Source organism: Telopea speciosissima, chromosome 8 (genome assembly GCF_018873765.1).
Source record: "Telopea speciosissima isolate NSW1024214 ecotype Mountain lineage chromosome 8, Tspe_v1, whole genome shotgun sequence".
Taxonomy (NCBI): Eukaryota; Viridiplantae; Streptophyta; class Magnoliopsida; order Proteales; family Proteaceae; genus Telopea; species Telopea speciosissima.
In genome coordinates this window covers 18,235,265-18,257,438 of record NC_057923.1, presented here as the reverse complement: position 1 = coordinate 18,257,438, position 22,174 = coordinate 18,235,265, and the positions used below count along the sequence as shown (strand labels likewise).

The window sequence follows — 22,174 nt, the reverse complement described above, 5'->3', positions numbered from 1 at the left end:
GGTTAAATGCTATGGGCGATTTCCATAATTTTCCAATCATGAGTTTACATCAAAACACAATCCTAAAACGAGCTTTCAAAGCTTTGTTTCTTCGCATGGAAATTTTGTTGATGGAAATGTTTCTTGACAAATATGGAAAAAAGTTGTGTAGAACGCCAGGCTCAAAAAATGAAATCGCACAATTTTTCACATATCTTCATGTGAGGGGGTGATATGTCATAAATGTTCCTCCCTTTATTGTTAGATTCTAAAGGGGATCCCTTCATTCACTTGAAACTGCACTCCGACAGTGTAGGAACCCTCTCCCGACAAATATTTAGTCCATTATAAACTTCTCTTGATGGACCACTTAGGTGACTTACCCTAATTGAAATTTGAATACAGATGGGCCCTACGTTTGGGGATTAAACCAAAATCAGCTTAGCCAGAGGACCCATACTTCTAGTTTATTTTAGAGTTATTGAAATGTTGTTGACAATTCGGTAGAGATGAAATTTTAAAATGCTCGATAGAGCTGAAAATTTGTGCCCCAAGTCCCTTTGTCCACATGTCAAGATTCAATCAAATCAGAGATGCTAAGTGGCAAAGTAAAACCTTGAAAATCCAATGAAAAAGAAGCCGACCTTGTTCTTTGCTTGGAGAGCCATAGTAATGGCACGACTCCAAGTCGGAAAGTTGTCACCATTAAGAAGTTGGGTGACAAGAGGGGTGCCAGGGTGATCGGAATTATGCAGGTAATAGGGAGAAGTTGGGTCAGAGACGGAGGGGGTGGGTGGAGCCATAGAACAGTGAGAAAGAAGAAGGATCTCGTTAGGCTGATACCATGATAAAATAGAGATTCTGTAAACTCCGAAGATATTTCCAATGATATTGAATGGGATAAATACACAAAGGTGGAGCAATTATCTCCATAATTAAATCAAAGAATCCTATTCTAATTCCTAAAATAACTCAACGGATATGTAGAATGAGTCAACACCAATCTTATCTAATGAAGACAGCCCTATGCTCCAATATATACAGCTGCACTTCAATATAGACAGCTAACAAAAAAAAAAGAAAAAAAGAAAAAAGTTTCCTATCTTGGACATAGGCTCTTGCATATGCAACCTTGTGTTTGTCTTAGGGCTGTCAAAAAAGCCCGGCCGACCCTAACCCGCCCTAACCCGCCCTGAGCCCGGACCCGAACCGACCCTGTATTTTCAGCCCGAAGGGCGGGTTAGGGTTTATTAATACCCTGACCCTGGCAGGGTCGGGTCGGGATCGGGTTTAGGCCTCGGGCTCAGCCCGGCCCGGACCGACCCGACCCTGTATTAATAATTATACTTATTTATAATATAGGTGGGGTTTTGGGGATCTATTTTGGAGCGTAGGATTGAATTGGATGCATTTAAGTTGTTGGTTAGAAATGAGAAACCCTAAAATTTCTTAACTCCTCATCTATTGTTCTCGATTTCTCCTTTGGAGGAGAAGGTCATCGGAACCTAGCCTCATCGTTCTTCCTTTCAATGGGAGTTGCGAGTCTACAACATAGACACATAGAGGGAGAGATCAGTTTTAGGGTTTGTCTTTGAGGAAGAGAATGTGAAGAGGAGAAGAGCTCTGCTTCGTTAGATCTTCAAAAGCTTGGAAAATTGTTTAAGTTTGTAAATCTGAGATGGACAGAGATTTCTTGGGTTTGAATGCAAAGGAATCGTCGCCGGCGGTGAAGGAGGAGAGCAAGAAGGGATCGAAAGATTCTGGTATTCTATTATTTTCCAATTTCTACTTTAATTTGAGAAATTTTGTTTCTCTAAAGTTGAATTCCCTTTTTTTTCTTTATTTGATAGTTAAGAACTTCACTCCGCTCCCTTCTATTCTTCTTCCACACAGGGAATCAGCCATTTTTTGAAACCAGTTTTTGGTGGTGTCTCGTTGGAGAGTCTCCTCTCCTTCTCTGTTTGTTTCTGCAGTTCATCGTCCTCCATCGTTCACGGATTATTGGCTCTTTGTTCTCAGTTCTGGAGGATCGATTTGAGCTTGCTAGGCTCTTAAATTTTGGGTTTATGTTGAGGATTCATCTTTGTGATTGTCTAGATCTAAGATTCAATATAATTCCATTGCAGAGGATTTTTTCTTTGAGTTCTAAACTGATGGGCAAGGTAAAACCCTTCAATGTATCTTTTGATTTGGGTAATTTGTGGTTCTTTGGTCTGATTCTATTATTCTTTGGCTTGAATTCATGGCACAAAGCTTCAATGGTTGACTCTTATTTTCTAATTAGATAAGATTCATGGTTCTTTTTAAAATAAAAAAAATGATACTGTTCACTGATTATATAGCAAAAACTATTTACAAAAAAAATAAAATAAAGTCAAGGTCAGGTTAGGGACAGGGTCAATCAGGGCCAACCTGACCCTGCCCCTTGACCCTGCCCGACCCTATCAGGGTCGGGTCGGGCCCGGGTTAGGGAAAACCCTGGCAGGGTCGGGTCAGGGTTGAGGGTTTCTTGGCCCTGCCAGGGTTGGGTCAGGGTCAGGGTTTAGGCAGGCCCGGCCCAACCCGACCCATTGACAGCCCTAGTTTGTCTCTCTCCTCTTTGTAAAATGACCTCCCTAACCCCCATAGATTGAACCAAAAGGGAGGCGTTGATTGGGTCTCCTACAAGCATAGGAGCCACGTTCCAAGGCAAAGAACACTTCCCTAAAAATTCGAACTTCTCTAAAAATAAATGGACATCTAAAAATACAAGAGAATTTGTCAATACATTGGTGGGCAAATGGATGATTATGAGTCTGAAATTTGACATATGACCAATCTAGACCATTCTCTAGATATACATATGGTCAAAATTGCCACATCACCCTTCTATGAAAGCGTGTGCATGAGGCATCAACATGAATGAGATTTTTTGTTCCACAGAAGTGGAGTGATAATTTCACATGCTCATGTGTTTGGGAGTAGGGGTCATCCGGTCATGCGACGAGGCATTTCCCTATAAATATTTATTGGGAAAAGGTTCTCTAAGCCGGTAGGGGAGGGTACATTAGCACTTCTCTCTCTCTCTCTCACATGAACGACCTCACTGCCCTCCTATGTACAAAACCACATTGTCACACCTCATTGGTGCTTTTTTATGCCACTTGCTCAGAGAACCCTCTCCCATATTTATTTAATGGATTTGAGTTCCCTATCCTACTACGTAACGTATGCTAGTGCCTCATGTGTCTATCTCTCTCCTCCCACAATAGGGGTATTTATGTCATTTCATTGGAGGGAGGAGAGAGATAGACACAATGAAATGCTAGTGTCTGCTATGCAGCTTGGTAGTGTCCTTTTCCCCTTATTTAATATAACTCTTTTTGAAAAAAAGTTTTCCATGACGTCAATGTAATATCACCCTCTCACATGGGTTTTTTTATTTTATTTTATTTTATTTTTTACTGTTCACTCTCTCCTGCACTTGCCATGTGGGCTCCATGTGAATTATACAGTTCCTTATGTTGTCATTGGTGTGGTGTAGGAGATTCCCCCACATTGGCACTATTTGGTGTCCTTATCCCTTTCATGAGATTTGGAGAGACAAATTGTGGAGTTTTTGATGGAAAGACCTTCTCTCACATTGGTCATTCAGTTAGTTTGCCAAAAGTTCAAAAATTTTTAAACTTGTATGGTTCCCTCCAGATTCAAATTAGATTAAAAATTAATAGGCAAGAGAATGCTAACCGGAAGAAATTTGACACATTGATTTCTGTTGTGAAGAAATTGTCCTTAATAGTAGTGGAATCTTAGAGATTATTTGTTTATGAGTTCATGAAAAATCTCTCATTGCTATCATGAGATCAATGTTATAGTAGATAATTTTGCAAGTATGGGTTCAAACCCATGAGCTGATTTTTATTGGACTTCTTTTCCTTCATCTATTGTAGTTGATTTAGAATGGGATGCTATATCGACACCTAGATATAGATTTTGTTGTTTTTACCAAGATTAAGTATTGATGGAGATGCCAATAGTAGTTTTGTTTTTCCTCCATCAATAATGTACCTCTTGAGGTATGCCTTCACATCTGATCTACACCTTGGCTTTGGCCTAGTGGTTGGCAATGCTCAGTGGAATATTGGATTTGGGTCCTCTGTTAGACTATGTGCCCAAGCACTGTGGGCTGTTGGATGTACGCTACACTCCCTATCGCGGTACAGAGGAGCCCAACGCATGGAGTATTTGCCCAACAGGTTGGTCACTGGATCAACTCTTTTCATATGCATCAATTTCTTTTTTGTTTTGGTAGAAATATGCACCAATTTCCAGTTTCCCAAGATGTGTGACCTTGGGTCCTGTTGACTCTTCTGCTGGTCTGATGCTTGGCCCTATGTATGGAGGTTCACAAACCCCTCCTAGGGTTTTAGTATGTTCCGAAATATTTTTCCGATACCTTTTCCTTGCCCTCTCGAGCCCCGCGGTGAATGGAATCTCATTCACCATTGGTGGAGGGAAATTCGGTCCTTCATCTAATGTTATAGTATGTGGGATTTGGATCTTCTCCAATGAGGTATCTGATGGTTGGACTGTGCCGCACACATCGGAACCATCGGATGCCTCATTGGGCTCGTGTGTGTTTTGTTTTTTTTGTAACAAAAGCCACACGTGCGGTTGCACCTTTGAACCGTCGAATGCTCCGTCACTATTCACTGTCTTTCGTGTCCCGCCAAATCGCACTTGTCGAGAATTTTGAGCAGACTGCAGGGGGCACTCAGACCCCATTAGTGCATGAACAGGTTAAAGCAATTCTTTAGATCTCCCACGCACGCCTTGTGCTTTGTTCCTGAATTAGTTTTAAGGAGGAGGAAGCTAGGGTTCCTGCCTCTCTCTAGCTTGAGTTTCTGAGGCAAATGAGTTCCTCAGTTGATTACAGAGATGATAATGTCGAAAGTTGGATCTTGTCGAAGAGTCAAGGTACTTAACCCTTTCAATCCTATCCAATTTATGCCCTCCTTCCCCACAATTGTTCATCATCTCCGTCGTTTTCCCGTTCCTTATTCACCTATTCACGTGATGCGGTTTCATTAATAGTTCCTGGATAATACTTCGTTGTGTAGTGCGGTTTATTACAGTAAATCCTTTGTTTTTGTTGAATCTTGGAGATTTTATGGAACTGGATAGCATCAGCCATCAGACTCTAGTGTGTTTCACTACAGAGGCTTTCCATTTCTTTGATTTCACTGTCACCACTGACTGCATTTTCATTTGTTTATTTGATTTCTCCTTTTTGAAAGTTCCTTATTTCCTGAAAATGTGTGTGGAAGGAAATGAAATTATGGATGTGCTACTAGCTTACTTTGATGTTCCCGATAGCTTCAATTGCATGGTTTTAGGATCTGGTGGTTGCTCATACTTTGGGTTGAGAGTTGAGTTATGTTTTCTGTTAAGGGTTAGGAGAGATTCGATCTGACTAACTTCAGCCCAACTCTTAACCCACTCAATGTTTTTTATTTCAAAAGAAAGGAAGCTCTTTTTCCCTAGGTTAGATGGAAACGGTCATCGTGTATGTAAGGATACATCTGCAATACAGACACTATGCATTCATGGTTGAGATGATCTTCTCTTGGAGAGGAATATATTTGTGCTTTATTCATTTTGGTATTATTAATATGTTCGCCTAAAGAGAGTATGTCCATGTTCTCTATTGCTAGATTATTTCTCTTGTGGCGCCAAGCCAGGTGAGAACATCATGCCTGTGGAGCTTGCAATCAAAAGAGAGATAGCGTATCGAAAAAGAATAATGACGGTACGAACACAGACTCCCGTTGGTTCTAGAGATGCCTCTATGTCTTCCAAGGTGAGATTGTTAGAGTTCACTGACTTTTGCCGGACTCTACCGGACACTTGGTTGTATGGTTACTTTTTGCAATTTTGAATAATGGTTTGGTGGGCTCTTTAAAATGTTTGTATAGATATAGTCCATGAAATCAGATTCCACAGTGTACTGCAATAATTTTGAGTTCTGATTTCCTTTTACATTCGATGCTTGCTTTACTAATGAACAATACACTGCTGCATATCTCGATGTATGCCTTGCTATTGAATCAGTATTCCATTTGTTGCTGCATTTTCATTTTACAAGAGCCATAGTTGTCTTTTTCCACTGCTTGGTGTTGCTTGTGTGCTTTAGATTCATGAGATGATGTTCGCTTGTTGTTGACTACTCAGCAGCCACACTGAGATATACCATGACTAGTGATTTTATTTGCTATTGTGTGGTGAATTCCAGGAGGTGCTCAATGGAAAATGTTAGTGTGATTACTATGCCTCCTAAGAAGCATGCACAATGGAAAACCTTCTAGTGAAGGAACAACTTTGAAGAAGTGGTGATCACCAAACTGAAAAACATAAAAATTCTCGGCATTTGCATTTAAAAAGGAGTCTATAGGGTTCTAAAATTTAATTCTTGTAGTGGAAGGGAATGCCACTGTCTTTGTGATTAGGGAAATTTACATTTACCACCCCTGGGGTTTTAAACAATTACGTCTACCACCCCTAGAATTTCATCTATTTCATAAACTTCCCCTGTATTTTGAAAAATTCTTACAAACGTACCCCCTACCGTTCGATGAGAACAGTTAAGTGATGATGTCATCACCCAGATATTAACTAAATGTCCGAAATACCCTTAATGAAGCTACTTTTCCATATTTACCCTTATTTTATGACAATTTCATCCCCACTAAACCTCTTCTTCTTCCTGTTTAACTCACCATCACCACTCTACCCTCCTCTCTCTCTTCCATGCACCCCCTGCAACCCGTCCTCTCCGCTGCAACATCTCTCTCCCAAATCCACCCTGTCTCACAGTCCCGCCCCACCACCTCTGTCCTTTATCCCAACCCAATCCCACCCCATGCCATCCCATTCCCCCCACCGCAACACACCCATACCCTCTGCTGCAACAGCACTCCTCTGCTCTACCACTCCTGTGAGGAACCCGCGACCAACAATAAATCACACCTTCCTCCACAACATACCAAAAGCTACATCCAAAGCTACCGAAACCGAGCATTCCACCACGATTTCCAATAAAAATCCCAACTTAGGGCAACTCATCAACGACATGCCACACGAGATATAGAAAATCTCTTTCCAATGGCTTTTTACTTCAAGTTCTGTGAGATTCAAAATCCCTTTGCTGTGAGATGCAGTGAACCCTTAGTGGGATGCTAAGATAGGCTGTTGGGATTCCAGTCTGAGGACCAGCTTGGTTCATATATTCTTATCTTTATTCTTCTTACTCTGCTCCTTCTTCCACAGGCCAGGTCGGCAAAACTTCTTTCATCCTCTCCTCTCCACTCTTCATTTTTTTCTTTCCTTCTGTTCCCCCCCCCCCCCCCCCTTAAAACATGCATAATTCCATGCATCAAAGTATACCAAAACTGTATACATACAACAATCAAACAGTTTGAAAAAGCATCAATGTTGTATACATTTTTTTAAAAAAAAGGCGCCCACTCAAGTCCATAGCCTGGCCAAGGCAGATAAGGGGATGCCTTGTCAATCAAGGCCGGCGCCTTGGTGCAAACAATAAGGCGTGAATATGCACTCCCAAAAAAAAAAGCCTTCTTGCCTAGGTGTCAATGCCTTGACAACTATGTGATGGGTTTCTAGTCAGCTAGGGTCACTAAGTAACAGAAACACAAAGAAACCATAATCGCAATGAAGTAGAATTGATCAGAATTAAAGAATGAACAGTAACAGAATATCGGGTGCACTTCAAAATTTAATGGAACACTATACTATTAAGAGAATAGAGTCTCAGAATCTGAAACCAATTCAACTGTCAGATTGAAAGTTATAGAAGAATCCTAGTTGGATTAGGACTATTCTAGAACCAAGAACTATAGCAGAATAGAGACTGGTCTCAGAACAGCATAACAGTGAATTGATTAGATGGATAAACAATAACCATCATGAAAATGAGCCACGGTATTGAAGGTTTCAAAGAATCCTAGTAGGAGAGGGATTCCTGGAAATCAGCACAGAGGTCAGATTTTGAAACTGTGGGTATGTTTAGGGTATGGTCCGATTGCTAAAACTGAAGTCTGATTTGAGATCTTAGACAGTAGACATGAAACCTTAAGAAACTGAAATTCCAGCAAGTAGGCATGCATAAGAACAAACCGGATTGGATCGTCACTGCACTTCTAGGTTCTTATCTAAACAAAACGCTTCTAGGCTCTTACCCCGGGATTTGCAAGTGATGTAGATCCCACGACTGACCAGAAGAAGAAGAACCAAGGCCCATCGAACCAGCTCCAGATGGACCAGAACTGGACCAGATCGAGCCAGCCCAGCAGGTCTTCTAGAAGGGCGAAGAAAAAAAGGCAAAACACTGTTCATGTTACTGTTTACGTGAACGGTGTCACAACCCATATTTGCCTTGTGTGGGGATGCTTTTTAGAAGATCTTGTGGGCCCATCAAGTGGAGAAAGCTTCTATCCTAATGCTGCCATAGTTTAGTTTCTATTTTCAGTTTATATTAGTTTCTAATTGGTTATCTTTGTATGTTTACAAGGCTGAGTTGTAAAGCCTTGAGTAGTTTCTATTTTCATTAAGTTTCTAACTTCCATTAGTTGTTTTTTTTTTAAAGTTTCTAATTTTGTAAGCTAGCCTACTTCATTAAGTAGGCAGCCCCTTATTGTAATAGTTAGACAGAATTAATTAATGAAATTTTGAGGCATTCTTGCACTCAATTATGGGAGTAAAACCCCTTGTTCAACAGCTGGGATAGCTGTGGGTGAGAGAGCCATTCCCATACCCCCCTTCTCTTCTCTATCTTCTCTTCTATTGCAATCGATCCTTTGTGCTGCTGTTTCTCTGTTGATGCATACAAGTACTGTGAAGAATCCTTTGAAGGCTGCAATCAATCCCCAAACACTCCAAGTCTGTTTCTGCAGCTGCTGTACCCATCAATTGAAAACCACTGCTGCTCCTACGAGTTGTCTCTCTGCTGCAACATCAGAGTGGGATATCTCCACATTCCTTCATCAAAACCTGCAGAGTTTTGGAGCATCACCTCATTCCATCAGCCTCTCCATTCGATCCCCTCTTCTACCCATTCCATTGGCTGAAATCTCCACATTCACAAACCTTCTATTTTCATTCCCTCTTCATAACTTCACTTCTGTCCATCAAAATTACACCAAACTTGTTGCAGTTCACCCACCCCACAAGGCCTCCACTGGATCCTCATTGGAGCCCAAACAAAGTGCTGGTTTGTGAGATAACCCTTAGCCTTCTATTTTGGTGTTGCTGCCATATCTTCCAATTCAATCATCAGAATCAAGTGAGACTTTCAGCAGTGCTTCTACTCCATACAAGCATCAATCGGCCTGAGTTTGATCCCTTTCCAATGGCTGGTTTGGTTCTTATTTACTAAGTTACAAATTCTGGTTTTGTTCCTTTTTGAATTTTTGTGGGTTTTTTTTGGGGGACTGGTATTCCAGTCTTACTTTTATTTGGTATCAGAGCTTATCGCCTCTAGGGTTGACATTAATACAAGGCAGATGAGGTCAGAAGTTCCTTCCTTTATTGGGCTGAGGAATCTAGTCATCTTCTTTGATTGGTTGGATTCTCTAGAGGAATATTCTGACTGGTACAACCTGATAGAGGAGCAGAAGCTTAAGTTTGTTTACTTTCGATTGGCTGGTTATGCTAGAAAATGGTGGAAACTCCATGAAGAGAGACTCATAGCTAGAGGACATGAACCTAGGACTTGGGAAGAGATGAAGTACAAGTTGAATAACAAGTACCTACCGGAACATATACGCAAAAAGCTCTCCCTTCCACAAGATTACCACCAAGAGAAGCAATAAAAAATTTCTTCCAACCCTCAATTGTATTCTATCTCAAATCTCCAAAACTAATGTTAGTAAAACACAATAAAATAAAACAATGGAGAAGAAGAGATAAAGAGACAACACACACAAGATTTATAGCGGTTTGGCACGGTCTCCCCGCCGTCCTACATCCACTCCCAAAACCCTTGCCAGCTTGGAATTAACAATCTTCGTTTAAAGGAGGGAGTGACCCCTTTATGCCAAGTTCACCACCGTGATTAACAATCTTCGTTTATAGTGAGAGCTACGCCTAAACCCAAATCTCCACCTTAATCAAAATCAAACAATCTCTGTTTAAGAGGGGAGGGGGAGCGGCACCTTTACACTCTCCTTATAGAGTAGGTTGAATTACAAGTTTAGCATGTATGCTTGATCCTTTTGCTCAGATGCTCTTTACTCCAAGGCTGATTGAATATGCAAATTAGAACTCACAACCTTTTGCTCTTTAGCTCATACGATTTGCAAGTTTAAGTACAATCATGGTTGGGTTTTCATGATTTAGCTTGTCATCATTTCCATGTATTTGCCTCAATGTCTCTTGTAGAAACTGTGGCTAAATCACTATTTATAAGGCTCATTCCAAGAGTAAAAAATGCTTCTAAAACAGGTGTATTTTGTTCTTCACCAGCAAGATACGACCAAAGAAGCAACGGCCCCATTTACAATCTAGCCGTTTTCTTCTCTAACGGAACTCTTTTTTGAACTCCAATTAACCGCTATACAGAGTGGGTCGGCTGCTAAGATGTGGACTGAGAATATATAGAGCCGGTTCGCCGCCGAGATGTAGTGTAAGAAGAACACCTCTCTGACATCCTCTAGATGATGTAACGGTCGACCGACCTTGCATCTGTTTGCAGAAGGGTGCTCTTGGTAACTAGCGGATTGTGTTTCGGTTGTCCGCCCATGTGCACACTAGTCGTCCGCTTAGTTTTCAACTGGTCAACCACCAGGTGTAGAAATGACCTTTTTCAGCATGTCACTTGGACATAATTTTCAGTAGGCTCTTATGCCATGCCAAGTGAACCAAAATAAGGTCCTTTTGGGTTACCACAGTTCTAAGTCAATAATCATGATGAATATAAACCATTAAGGTTCAATTGACTTAGTCAGTCTGCACTAGAGCCATTGATGTAGATCACAGGTCCATGTGTAGCCGCAAGAACAATGCCCCAAAAACTAGCCTAGTATCGTTGTGGGATTCAACTGTTGTAGGAGACAGCCTAAGTATGCTGATGTGGCTGATTTTTGTTGGTTCGATGGAGTATCACATAGAATTCAGAAAAGAAAAAATTACTGTCTAATGCAGATTTATCACCAAACTAGGCTTCTTTTATTAGGAATAAGTTTAGGGTTGGATTAGATACATGTTGGGCCTTTGATCCCATGGGTTTTCTATGTAACATGCCATTTTTATGGGCCTAAAATATTGGTAATTAGGTTGCATACGGGATTAGATGTTTTAGTCCTATACTTAGTTTTATTTTCATGTTTTCAATGTTTTAAATTGAACCGGTCCAAAGATGATTTGAACTAATGGTTCAATTTAAGTGATTTTAGTAGTTTTCTTTTGATTGTTTTGTTGGGTTGGATTAGGACTCTATTTTGAGTCTATTTCAGTTTCCTAGTCAGTTTAAGTTACCTAATAGGTTAAGGATTGGGTTAGGCCTTTCCTTTTTAGTGTAGGAGTCTAATTTTGAGTCTTTTATATAAGGTTGTAAGGGGGCAAAGTATTGAATACGAATATGATTAATGAAAAAGTTTTTGCTTGCTGCCATAGCTGCTGCTATGTTCTATTGAGTGTTGCCTTGGGAGTCATATCAAGTGAAGGGACTAGTGGATCTCCAGTTGACTCCTTGCATCTTGTAGATCGGGAGGACCTATTACTTGTCTTCAAGCTGCTGCCATTGAAGACTTGCAACTCCAAGTAAGTAGTTGATATTATTAGCCATTATCCTTCTTCTTCTAATCCTCTAAACCCAGCCCCATCAATCTTCATTGCCATTATTCAATCCTTATTACCTTCCTCAGCCCTCATTAAAACCCAAAATCCTAAAAACCTATCTAGACCATTTCAACCATCAAAATCCTTCCATATTACAACCGAACCATCCCCTCACTACCCCCAATACTCGATCCAAAGTCCTAGCCCTAACTCCACTTCTAAACCCTAAAATTCATCACTCTCATCTTCCCCAAAACCCGAAAACCTAATTTTCTAATTTTCACTCAAACACCATTAAACCTTCATTATTAGCTTCCCATAAACCTGCTTATTATTACCATATAAGACTTACTTCCATTACCATATACCTAACCCTAAACTTGACCTAAATTCTCAAATCTGTCCATTAGGCCAGCTGTTTGAAGAGTCCTGGTTACTTGGCTCCTAGTAGATCCTTTATCTATCTAGGACTACATTACTGTTCACATGAACAATACCCGAGTTACTGTTCACCTGAACAGTGGTGTGGGGGCCTATATGGACATCTTGCATGGAGGTTTTGTTGGAATATTTGTTACTTGCGGTAGAAGACTCTTAGAAGATGATGGGACCCAAGCACAGCCTGCGTGGAGGAGAATGGAAGCTGCTATTAAGATCTTTTAGATTGTTATTTACTTTCTATTTACTTGTAATTACTAGTTAGGTAGTTTATAATTTCAGTTTTCAGTTTTAGAAAGTAGGAGTTTCTATTTTTTGTTTTCCTCGTCCAACAAGTAGTTGTTTTTGATAAAATTTCTAATTTGTAATGTAACTTTGTTTTGGTAACTTTCCAGTAGCCATAGGGAGTTACTATTTTCTTGTAATGGTTTTATTCATTATAAATAAAAGAAGGGCTGTATTCAGCCGCCAATGATGAGATAAAAAAAGAGTGGTTGTTATCCATGTAACCGTGAGAGATAGTTCCTGTCAAGGACAGACACGGTTAGAGGTCTTAGGTGAGAGAGACATCCCTATCCCTTTTCTATTTTTCTGTTTTCTTCTTACTTTCTATTGTATTGTTCTTGTGAGTTAATTTACATCTGAGATACAGTCGCTTTATTGTTGCTGTTGGTTAGAAGATCTATAAGTTGGCGAACATCACTGATTTGTTCATCAGTCAACTAGGGATCATTGTTGCTGGGCTTTCTATTGTTGGCCTATCATCGATCCTACTGTAGAGTTGTTCTTCATTGAACTACTTTTACATTAGCCACCTTTCTTAGGTTTTCCAATTTAGGTCCATAGGTGATTGAACTTGAGCATGAGCATTTGGATCATTATATCCTAGGATCATCTAGATATTACATATGAAGCACAAGACCTAGGATACATTCAAGCAAACTATAAATAGATCTTCCATTTCCAGCTTGAGTTGCTTGAATCCTCATGGATGGCTTGACTTGATCTTCTAGCTTTAGCTCCACCAATCCATGACAAATTCTCTTGAGCAGCTTTAGATATTCCAGAATGATGCTTGGGCTTAAGGACACACTTCTTCAATGGTTGGAACCTGTATACTCATTAAAGCACTATGGAGAGCAATATAGCTTTTTCATCACATAAATAGAATGTAATCACCAAAACATAATTTCCATTTAAATCAAGGATTGTACATATGGCATGGTTTGCCTCAACAGACTTTGGGTATGAGTTTTTAGGCGTTGTGAGGGGTGCCTGAATAGTCGCCGGCGGTCGGTAAACATGGATTTAGTGCATGGTATTGCATCGGGTATTAGACATCCTGGAAACCAATGTGATTTAGATACGGATCGGCCCGTATTGGACAGTTTTGCCCTTGGGTTTCCCAAAAAAATTGTTTTTTTTTTACAGTTTTATTCCTATTCCGTATCTTTCCACCGATACGGGATCGGCCTGTGCCGATACCGATACCTCAAACTACGTCGATAAACCTTCGCTGTGAATTTTGAGGGCCAGCAGCAGCCATGGTGGGTTGCAGAAATCTTAACGGGTTTTCTGCCTTTGGTTTTGGTTATGGGAAGGAGAGGGAACATTCCCTCCCCAGATTCCATATGCCATTTGATTTTTTTTTTAAAAAAGGGTAATGTGTTATAATACGAAATGGATTTCTTATTCTTGAAATATTTTAGATTGAGATAATCAAAACAATTTCAATTTCTGGACAAAAATCTATTTGTTGACTATTTCAAGAAATCAATCCAAAATTGAAATCGAAATCATACCAAATCAGCCCTAAACAACCCAAACTAAACTAAGAAAGTAAATCCCGTATTCCTACCTTTTACCCATGAAAGTGGCCTCCATTGGGCTAAAGGCCTAACACATTATAACCAAACCCAAGACTCATCTCCACAAAATAAGCTGAATTCTGTGTTTTATCTGCATCATGATTTCTTTATATACTTGAACCGTTTTTATGGTTTGAATGGCATCATGCATTAAAGGCAAACATTGTAATTAGTGTCATAACATCTAAATGATCTTTCAAAAGGGTTTCATGGAAATTTTTATGTCTCTGAATTCTGAATGACTCAGCCGGCTGATTATGGTCAGCAATTACATGAAATTCAGGCTGGGTAGGGTCCAATCCAAGAGCCCAAGACCAACCCTAGCTGGATGTGCTTGGGTTGGTTTTGACCCTAGTTAGATAAAATTGTATATAAATGTTGTATAGAGTAGAATAGAAAGCGGTAGTTTAACAAAGCATAATGTGGGTTGAGGTTGAACTGAAGGCCTCCCTTATTTAATGTAAGACACAGAATCAAGTCAACTTTCATCAATTGTTCTCTTACCTTTTTATTTAAAAAAAAAAATCTCATTAATTGTTTTAGTTTTGTCAAAATGAAGATCGGTTTGGGCTCCCCATTTTTCAATCCATTCCGACCTGACGAAACTTGGGTATGGAAAACTCTGCTCAATCTGATCAGAGACTGGTATGTTGGTTGGGTTTGATTTTGTTAACCCTAGTTAAATTCCTAATATGATGTCATCTTGTATTAAAATTTTTGTTTACATTCGATGTGTTTGATGATAATGTGGACTCTTGTGGTTTTTTCATGCTTCCTCTTATAGTTTTTTCTAATTTCAGGAGACATCCCCAAGTCAAAGTTTAGTGGGAATAAAGAGAAAAGAACCATCCTGCAACTTCCAATGCTTGCCAAAACTCTCTTCCAGTTGCCAACTGCTTCAAAACCGTTCAGTAGGTCTGAACCGAAAGTTAGTATTGAATGTCAAGCAGCGCACTAGAGTTAGTGGATACAAGAACTTGTATAAAGGGTTGGAGGAAAATCAAGAGTACATTGGACAGAAAGGAGGCCAGCTATGGTGCAATGCATGTAATGTTCAATGCTCGGGTGAGTACTGTTTGGCGCAGCATTTTATGGGCAAGAAGCATGCTGCCTGCATTGAGGAAATCAAGAATGGAAAGAGAGAAGGAACCGAAGCTGCCTAGGTCTAGCTGAAGGAACTGAAATGTGTATCTTAGATCTGTAAATGCCAACCTAGCCAAACCTTGTGAATATTTAGTGCTTTTAATGCATAGATATATATACCACTTAAGTTCAGCTAACTTTGTTATTCCCAGGACTGTCTTGTTTTCCAGGTTCCCAGCATGCCAGACCCCATTGGATAATAGAAGAAAATGCTGAGGCCATGTACATCGTGATTGTAGCTTTTGCGGGTGTTTCCAACATCACGTGCAAGTGAGGATGGTGTTAGTACTCTTTTGTGTTCAGCAATGGTTCATTGGACTTCTTTCTTTTTATCACTTTAGTGGAAACTCAAACACTGAATAATGATTCTTTCGTAGTTCAACCTTCAAGCACCATTGAGTAATCGCTTGTAGCGATTCTGATTTGATCGACATGAAAATGAATTCTAGTTTTGAAATGTAGTACACAGCATGGAAAGTGCCTAAATCAAGCAAGTGCTCTTAGTCTGTACACAGTTGGGAATTGGGATCATCTCCTTACAGCGTATGGTGTGTCACAGATACAGGCACCGATGCGGCAACAACACACTATCGTTGGAACCCCAAATGCCAATACCAAAGTGGCTATTGCATAACCTTTAATGTACTCCGTTAGCACAGCATGAAGTCCATGGCTAGCAATCAAAATCAACTGCCTTAGGTATGTGACTCTATGTTCATTGTAACAGCTGCCTTTACTGAATTAGAAGAAATGAACAGTATTCAACATTCTATCACCAGTAAGTAGATAAGCTATGGTTCCGTTTCTTTCCATGTAAAAGTTTTACTTGTATTCATTACAATTCCGAATACAATTTCACATTCTAATTCAGAACACAATTACATATTCAACATAATTGTAACGTCGAAGCAAAGGAGGACCTAAAATCCCAACATTGATTTTAACCTTCGGATGGACAATTTCAATATATTAGCTTATTCTTTTTTCTTTTTCTTTTTCTTTTTCTTTTTTTTGGTAATTATATATTAGCTTATTCCCATTTTGATATTATGGCTGCAACAGGATCGGGTTGGGCAGGGCTTACTTTGATTGGCTTGACCTTAGGGAGGCCGGGAAAGAAAAAGAAGAGGAAGAAGGAATAAGAAGACAGGGCCGAGTCAAGCTGGGCCAGAGTAAGAAAGAAGAAGAAGACAGGATTGGGCTAGGGCTAAGGCTCAGCTCAAGGCCTCAATCCTGGCCCAGTCTGACCTTGATTCAGGGCCAGAAATTTCTAGACCTGATCTATTTTTAGGGCCAAGGTATCTCAGCTTAGTCCTATTTAGGACGGGCCAAGATAGATTCTGAGAAACATTGCACTAAGTAACATACCTCTGTAGGATGGACAACTTCAGATTCAAAAGGACAAGAAATTGTAGTGGGGATGTGAAATCTGGATTGACCTTGTTGACAGTAGACTTTTCTCTGACTTATATTAAACTTTAGTCCTTACTTGGGAGTTGCGAGTAAGGGTTTGAAGGTGACCATGCCCGATCTGATACCTGGTAAACTTGTCTGATATAGCCGATCCATGTTGATACGATATCCATGTCACCCCGATCCGATGCCATGTAACCAAAACCATGGACTTGTGACAGTATGATAGTAGGGACACTCCCTACTATGCCCTAGATTCGTTGGAGTTGCGGAAAAAAGATTCTTAAATTGTAGTGTATACAACTGGTTTATAGGTGTTTAATCTTGGACTTGGCTCATGTGCATCTGGGCAATCCGGTTGCATGTGTAGTGCCAGACTCAAGGTGGTGCGCTTTGACCACCTTACCCCTGCCCAAGCAGCTTGCCCGAATAGGGGTAAGGCGGTCAAAATGCAGTGCCTTGAGTCTGACGCTGCACATGCATCCCAACTGCTTGGATGCATAGGATCTTTTTCGTGTTGAATCTTATCCCTTGGATCAAGCTCCTCTACGGCACACCCCCAAGCTAGACAACTGCTCCTTTACAGCACACCACCAAGCTAGACATTGTCTGATACACTCCAAAGGTCGACATGTGGTCGAGGTGCTATTCAAACAACGAGGATGAATGCGCAAACCTAAGCTGGAATTCTTTCTCCATCTCATGTGCACCTTGTATTCATTCTCACTGTTTGAACGGTATCTTGACCACGTGTCAATTTTTGGGATGCGCCAAACATCTTCCAACGCACTCCCGCACCGTAGAGGAGCTCGATCCTTATTCCTTCCATACAGGCGGTATGTACAGTGTCACATTCAAGACCGCGCAAATGTTCGGATCTTTATCACCTCCAGTTTGTTGACCGGCCCAGTTCCCCAGTTCCTCTAACAAAGGGGGGCTGAAATGACCTCTCTACCCATGCCCAAACACCCTGCCCGGGTGGGGTCCACCATCCCCCTATTAGAGGAGCTGGGAACTGGGCCGGTCAGCAAACTGGAGGTGATAATTTTCCGCAAATGTTCATAGCAACCATTATCCATATATACAATTCCACATATGGCGATAAGCCATATCCTCTCTTTTTTGCCACGTGTAAAGCGCAACTATGATGCCATACCCCAAAAGCTAAGGCAGTGATGTGAGAAGACACACACACTTGTGGTGTACAATTGTCCTCGTTTCTTATATAAAATTTCTCTTTTATCTTTGACAATAACTTCGATCTAATCTGCTACAGAAGATCAAAATAAATTGGGGAAAAAGAAGAGAACACAAGGAAGCAGAGAGACAAGTTAGTAGATGATGATGATGGCTATGACGAGTATGGATACTTGTTTCCTCACCTCCCCCAAATCTTTCACCACCACCAACACTCTAGAAGTACTTGTCCCTTCAATCAAACCCAGAGTCACCATCTTCTCGAACAACACCAGGTGGAAGAGATCCTCTTTGTCATGTAAGTGTTTTTTCATTTCATTTCAGTTCAGACTTCAGATTCCTCTGGAGAGAGATTTAGGGTTACTTTTTTTTTTTTTTTTTCTTTCATTTAGGTTGTCATCTTGGATCGCCGTTGCCGGAAGATAATAATAAGCCGTCAATTGAAGCTGATTGGAGATCATTCCGGGCAAGACTAGTTGCCGGAGAACTCGCATCTAGACCGGAAAATTCTTCCAACAGTGTCGACCCAGATACAGTAAACGAACAGGATCTCGCTCCACTTGATACCATTGGAGACAAGTGGGCTCACCCCCTACTTGAGCCAGAGAGAGGTTGTTTGCTAATAGCGACAGACAAGTTGGATGGGGTCCACATCTTTGATCGTACGGTTATCCTCTTGCTATCAATGGGTCCGGTGGGTCCTACTGGAGTTATTCTGAATCGACCGTCCTTGATGTCCATCCAGGAAACAACAAGATCGACGGCTCTCGACATGGCGAGCACATTCTCTGATATGCCATTGTTCTTTGGAGGACCTGTGGAGGAAGGATTGTTCTTGGTGAGGCCAGAGGATAATAAGAAGGAGAAGGGAGTTGAAGATGGAGTTGGGAAGAGTGGGGTGTTTGAGGAAGTGATGAAGGGGTTGTATTATGGAACTAAGGAAAGTGTAGGGTGTGCAGCAGAGATGGTGAAGAGGAATGTAGTTAAGGCAGGGGAGTTTAGATTCTTTGATGGGTGTTGTGGTTGGGAGAAGGATCAGTTGAAGGAGGAGATTAGAGCTGGTTATTGGACAGTGGCAGCTTGTAGCCCAACTGTAATTGGGCTTACTGCTGTTGGGTCTGTTGGGCTTTGGGAAGAGATTTTAGGGTTAATGGGCCAAAGAAAAGTTTGGTGACTTTTTATAATGTTGATCTTATTAGGACTTAGGACACTTGAGCTTTGGGCTTTTTTTTAGTTTGGTTCAAAATATCTTCATTTGTCAATCCTATGGAATACAATATGGGTTTTTGTTATTTTTATGTTAGGGAAAAAGAACCCTGGAAGACAGTATGTCATTTGCGCCTAAACATAGAGGAGTGCGAAATGATCACCCAACTCCCATAAAAGGTGCAAATCCTGGCCTTATTGATGCTTTTACACATACTCCTATTAGTTCCCGTGTTGGTGAAGGGCCCCATACTTGAAATGGGGAAAAGATCCCTATGATGTCAGCACGAAAATGAAACTGCATGCCCCGACTCGTATTACTATTCTCCCTCCCCTTGAAAGTCCTATATATACCCTCTATTTAAATAGTTTTTCCATAATACCTCTTTCCTTCGCCCAAAACTACGCATCAGCATTAGAGGGAACCCTCCCCCACTTGAAATTTAGGAATCACAACACCTAATGATTAAGGGAAAAGTTATTTTTTATTTTTTTTTTTAATTTTTTGGGAGAAAAAGAGAGATTGTATTAATTAAATAAAGAATAGGAGAATTTATATCATAAAGAATTTTTTCTCATTGGCATCATCCCGTATAAGTGCAAAAAGTGTTTCGGGGAGACTATCTAATCATAAATGTAATTCTTGACAAGTATGAAGAAACCCCGCCAAGAATGTCCGCACAACAATTGATCTCCCTCGTATGATTAAGGGAAAAGTTTTCATGCACAGCCGCATGAGTGAGGAAACAGGTTACTTACCATGCGTAAATAGGGGGTTTGTCATTTCGACGGCTGCATATGAGAGGGGGATTAGACCGTACACAGTGCACGATCATGCACAGAATCTTTGCCAATGATTAATATATAAGGAATTCTTTTGGTAGAAATATATAAGGAATTATATTCCTACGTAAGTCCTTGGGAAACGTCTTTCTCCTCACAGACTGAGCTTGTTGCTATCATGCATTTTCTCCAACACATAATCCCCCTATACTCTTCTTTGATAGAATCTTGTTCGTCCACTAAGAACCTAAACACCCTAAGAAAAATCCACGCTCAAATCGTGACCGTGGGAATCTCTTACCATGACTTCATGAGAGCGAAGCTCGTGTCTTCCTACGCCGCTTGTGCACAGATGCACGAAGCCGCCCTCATCTTCTCCTGCACCAATCGTCAATCCACTTTCCTCTACAATTCCATGATCAGAGGCTATGCTTCTCTCAACCTCTTCCGTCAAGCCCTCACCGTCCACCGTCACATGCTCCTCACGGGAAAACAACACGACCGGCGAACGTTACCCTCCGTCCTCAAATGCTGCGCCGGCCTCTCGGCACTCCACCTCGGTAGGCAGGTCCACGTGGCAGTCTTAGTCCACGGTTTCACCGACGACTTGGCCACCTCCAACGCGTTGGTGACGATGTACTCAAAGTGCGGTGACCTGAGAACTGCCCGCAAGGTGTTCGACGAAATGACGGAGAGAAATTCCGTTACATGGTCGGCGATGATAGCTGGATACGGTATTCACGGGCGCTCCACCGAGGCTGTGCGGTTGTTCGAGGAGATGCTAGATGTGGGAGAGTCGCCTGACGCCGTTACCTTCACAACGGTATTGACGGCGTGCAGTCATGGAGGGTTGACGGAATTGGGACGGAAGTTGTTTGAGATGATGGAGGAGGGGAAGTTTGGAGTGGGGCCCGGGTTGGAGCATTACACGTGTATGGTAGATATGTTAGGTAGGGCGGGACACGTGGAGGATGCAGAGGCGTTGATTGAGAGGATGAAGGTGGAGCCAGACGAGGCATTGTGGGGTGCATTGTTGGGAGCGTGTAGATTGCATGGGAAGATAGAGGTGGCTGAGAGGGTTGCCGAGAAAGTGTATGACAAAAGGCTGTGGTTAGCAACTCAGTAAATCATTCACGTCTTATAGCACGTACCATTGAGGGATAATCTGGACATTTTAAGAAGTCAGGGGGCGAAGGAGAGGTATAAAAGCTTGTTTCATTGGAGGAATAGGAATAGAGGTGTTCTATAGGTGAGTTTAGACAATGGGACTATTTGATGACAGTTTTATAGGTGTATTTAGAATTTGATACCTTTTAATTGTCCATTGTTGTTTCTTCAAAGTTCTTTATGTTAAGGGTGTAAAAGGGTTTTTAAAAATAATTTAAAAATAACATATCATTATGTTATTATCAAAAGGTGTCAGTGTTATGCATATTTTTCGAGTATACATATGAAATGACAATATTTACTCTCATTGTAAAAACTTGTATGTTACACTAGAAGGGCAAAAAAAATAAAGTTACAAATTAGTTGACATAGGGGGTATCAATAAAAAAATTTCTTAGATAATATAAATTAAATTCTTAGGGACTGATAAACATTTCCTAATTTCAGAAAGACAAAGGCTTCGTGCTTTCATTGTGGAACGCAGCAGTCCCACAAATAGCACTAGCCCTGCCCCTTGCCCCCAAGACAAAGAGGTAGCCACTGTCTCAAAATCTATGGATAAGTTGAATAACATAGGTTCAAATCAAGTCAATTTGCACTAGACAAACCCCCATCTCCAACTGGTTTTCATTGCAGCACATATTTCCAGCTTGTGAAGACATTGGTTCTCATTGGTCTCACTTTTATGGACGAGCAAAATGTTACTATGGTAGCTGATAAGTATTTTGTTTCATAAAATTTTATGGAACTATTGGAGAAAAAGTCTCATTGTTTAAGATACAAACCCAGTTTCTCTTCAGCCATTCACCGAGGTGGGTCCAGATCTACGTAGGAGGCATCAAAAGGTATTTTGGAGACAATATTAAAATTTAGAAGGAGTTTGTCAACCCTAGGATGGTGGGAATCTATTCAGCAGGTGGTGGTGGAGGGAAACTTATTCCTAAAGATATTATAAAATACTTACCAAAAGGGTAAATTACATGCCACCCCCTGATTTTCAAATGAAACTCAAATCACCCCTTATTTTTTGAAAATACTCAAATCATCCCTTGTATTAAACCCCAATATGATAAATTGGTCCCTATCGTTAGTTTTATGCTGTTAAGTGATGATGTCAGCCAATTAAATAAATTAAAATCCCTAAACTA

General features: G+C 40.8%; 3 protein-coding genes across 5 annotated transcripts; all 3 read left to right on the top strand.

Moving 5' to 3' along the window:
* The first annotated feature begins 4,823 nt into the window (after positions 1-4,823).
* LOC122671895 lies at positions 4,824-21,696 on the top strand. 3 transcript variants are annotated; one of them, XM_043869371.1, is made up of 5 exons: positions 4,838-4,935; positions 5,673-5,818; positions 14,918-15,259; positions 15,291-15,326; positions 15,374-15,416. In XM_043869371.1, exons 1-4 carry the CDS (start codon positions 4,872-4,874, stop codon positions 15,297-15,299), a joined length of 561 nt encoding a protein of 186 aa, XP_043725306.1. In that variant the 5' UTR covers positions 4,838-4,871; the 3' UTR covers positions 15,300-15,326; positions 15,374-15,416. The 3 variants fall into 3 exon arrangements, 2 of the variants coding, with proteins under 2 accessions (XP_043725306.1, XP_043725305.1); XR_006334408.1 differs by lacking the exons at positions 14,918-15,259; positions 15,291-15,326; positions 15,374-15,416 and adding exons at positions 16,929-16,932; positions 21,685-21,696 and having other exon boundaries at positions 4,824-4,935; XM_043869370.1 differs by having other exon boundaries at positions 14,918-15,326; positions 15,374-15,415.
* LOC122671894 (UPF0301 protein BF2109) lies at positions 17,976-19,103 on the top strand. Its single transcript, XM_043869369.1, has 2 exons — positions 17,976-18,168; positions 18,263-19,103. The coding sequence occupies exons 1-2, from the start codon at positions 18,012-18,014 to the stop codon at positions 19,042-19,044; spliced, it is 939 nt and encodes a 312-aa protein (XP_043725304.1). The 5' UTR covers positions 17,976-18,011; the 3' UTR covers positions 19,045-19,103.
* LOC122671893 (pentatricopeptide repeat-containing protein At3g46790, chloroplastic-like) lies at positions 20,007-20,997 on the top strand. The gene has a single exon (XM_043869368.1). The coding sequence runs from the start codon at positions 20,038-20,040 to the stop codon at positions 20,983-20,985; it is 948 nt and encodes a 315-aa protein (XP_043725303.1). The 5' UTR covers positions 20,007-20,037; the 3' UTR covers positions 20,986-20,997.
* Positions 21,697-22,174: the final 478 nt, after the last annotated feature.

What these genes read in the sequence shown, in the direction of transcription:
- LOC122671895 (XM_043869370.1), top strand. Translation starts at nt 4,872, where the DNA reads ATGAGTTCCTCAGTTGATTACAGAGATGATAATGTCGAAAGTTGGATC. An exon ending in GATCTTGTCGAAGAGTCAAG is followed by an intron (nt 4,936 to 5,672) that starts GTACTTAACCCT and finishes CTCTATTGCTAG; the next exon opens with ATTATTTCTCTTGTGGCGCC. An exon ending in ATGCCTCTATGTCTTCCAAG is followed by an intron (nt 5,819 to 14,917) that starts GTGAGATTGTTA and finishes TTCTAATTTCAG; the next exon opens with GAGACATCCCCAAGTCAAAG.
- LOC122671894 (XM_043869369.1), top strand. Translation starts at nt 18,012, where the DNA reads ATGATGATGATGGCTATGACGAGTATGGATACTTGTTTCCTCACCTCC. An exon ending in GAAGAGATCCTCTTTGTCAT is followed by an intron (nt 18,169 to 18,262) that starts GTAAGTGTTTTT and finishes TCTTTCATTTAG; the next exon opens with GTTGTCATCTTGGATCGCCG.
- LOC122671893 (XM_043869368.1), top strand. Translation starts at nt 20,038, where the DNA reads ATGCATTTTCTCCAACACATAATCCCCCTATACTCTTCTTTGATAGAA.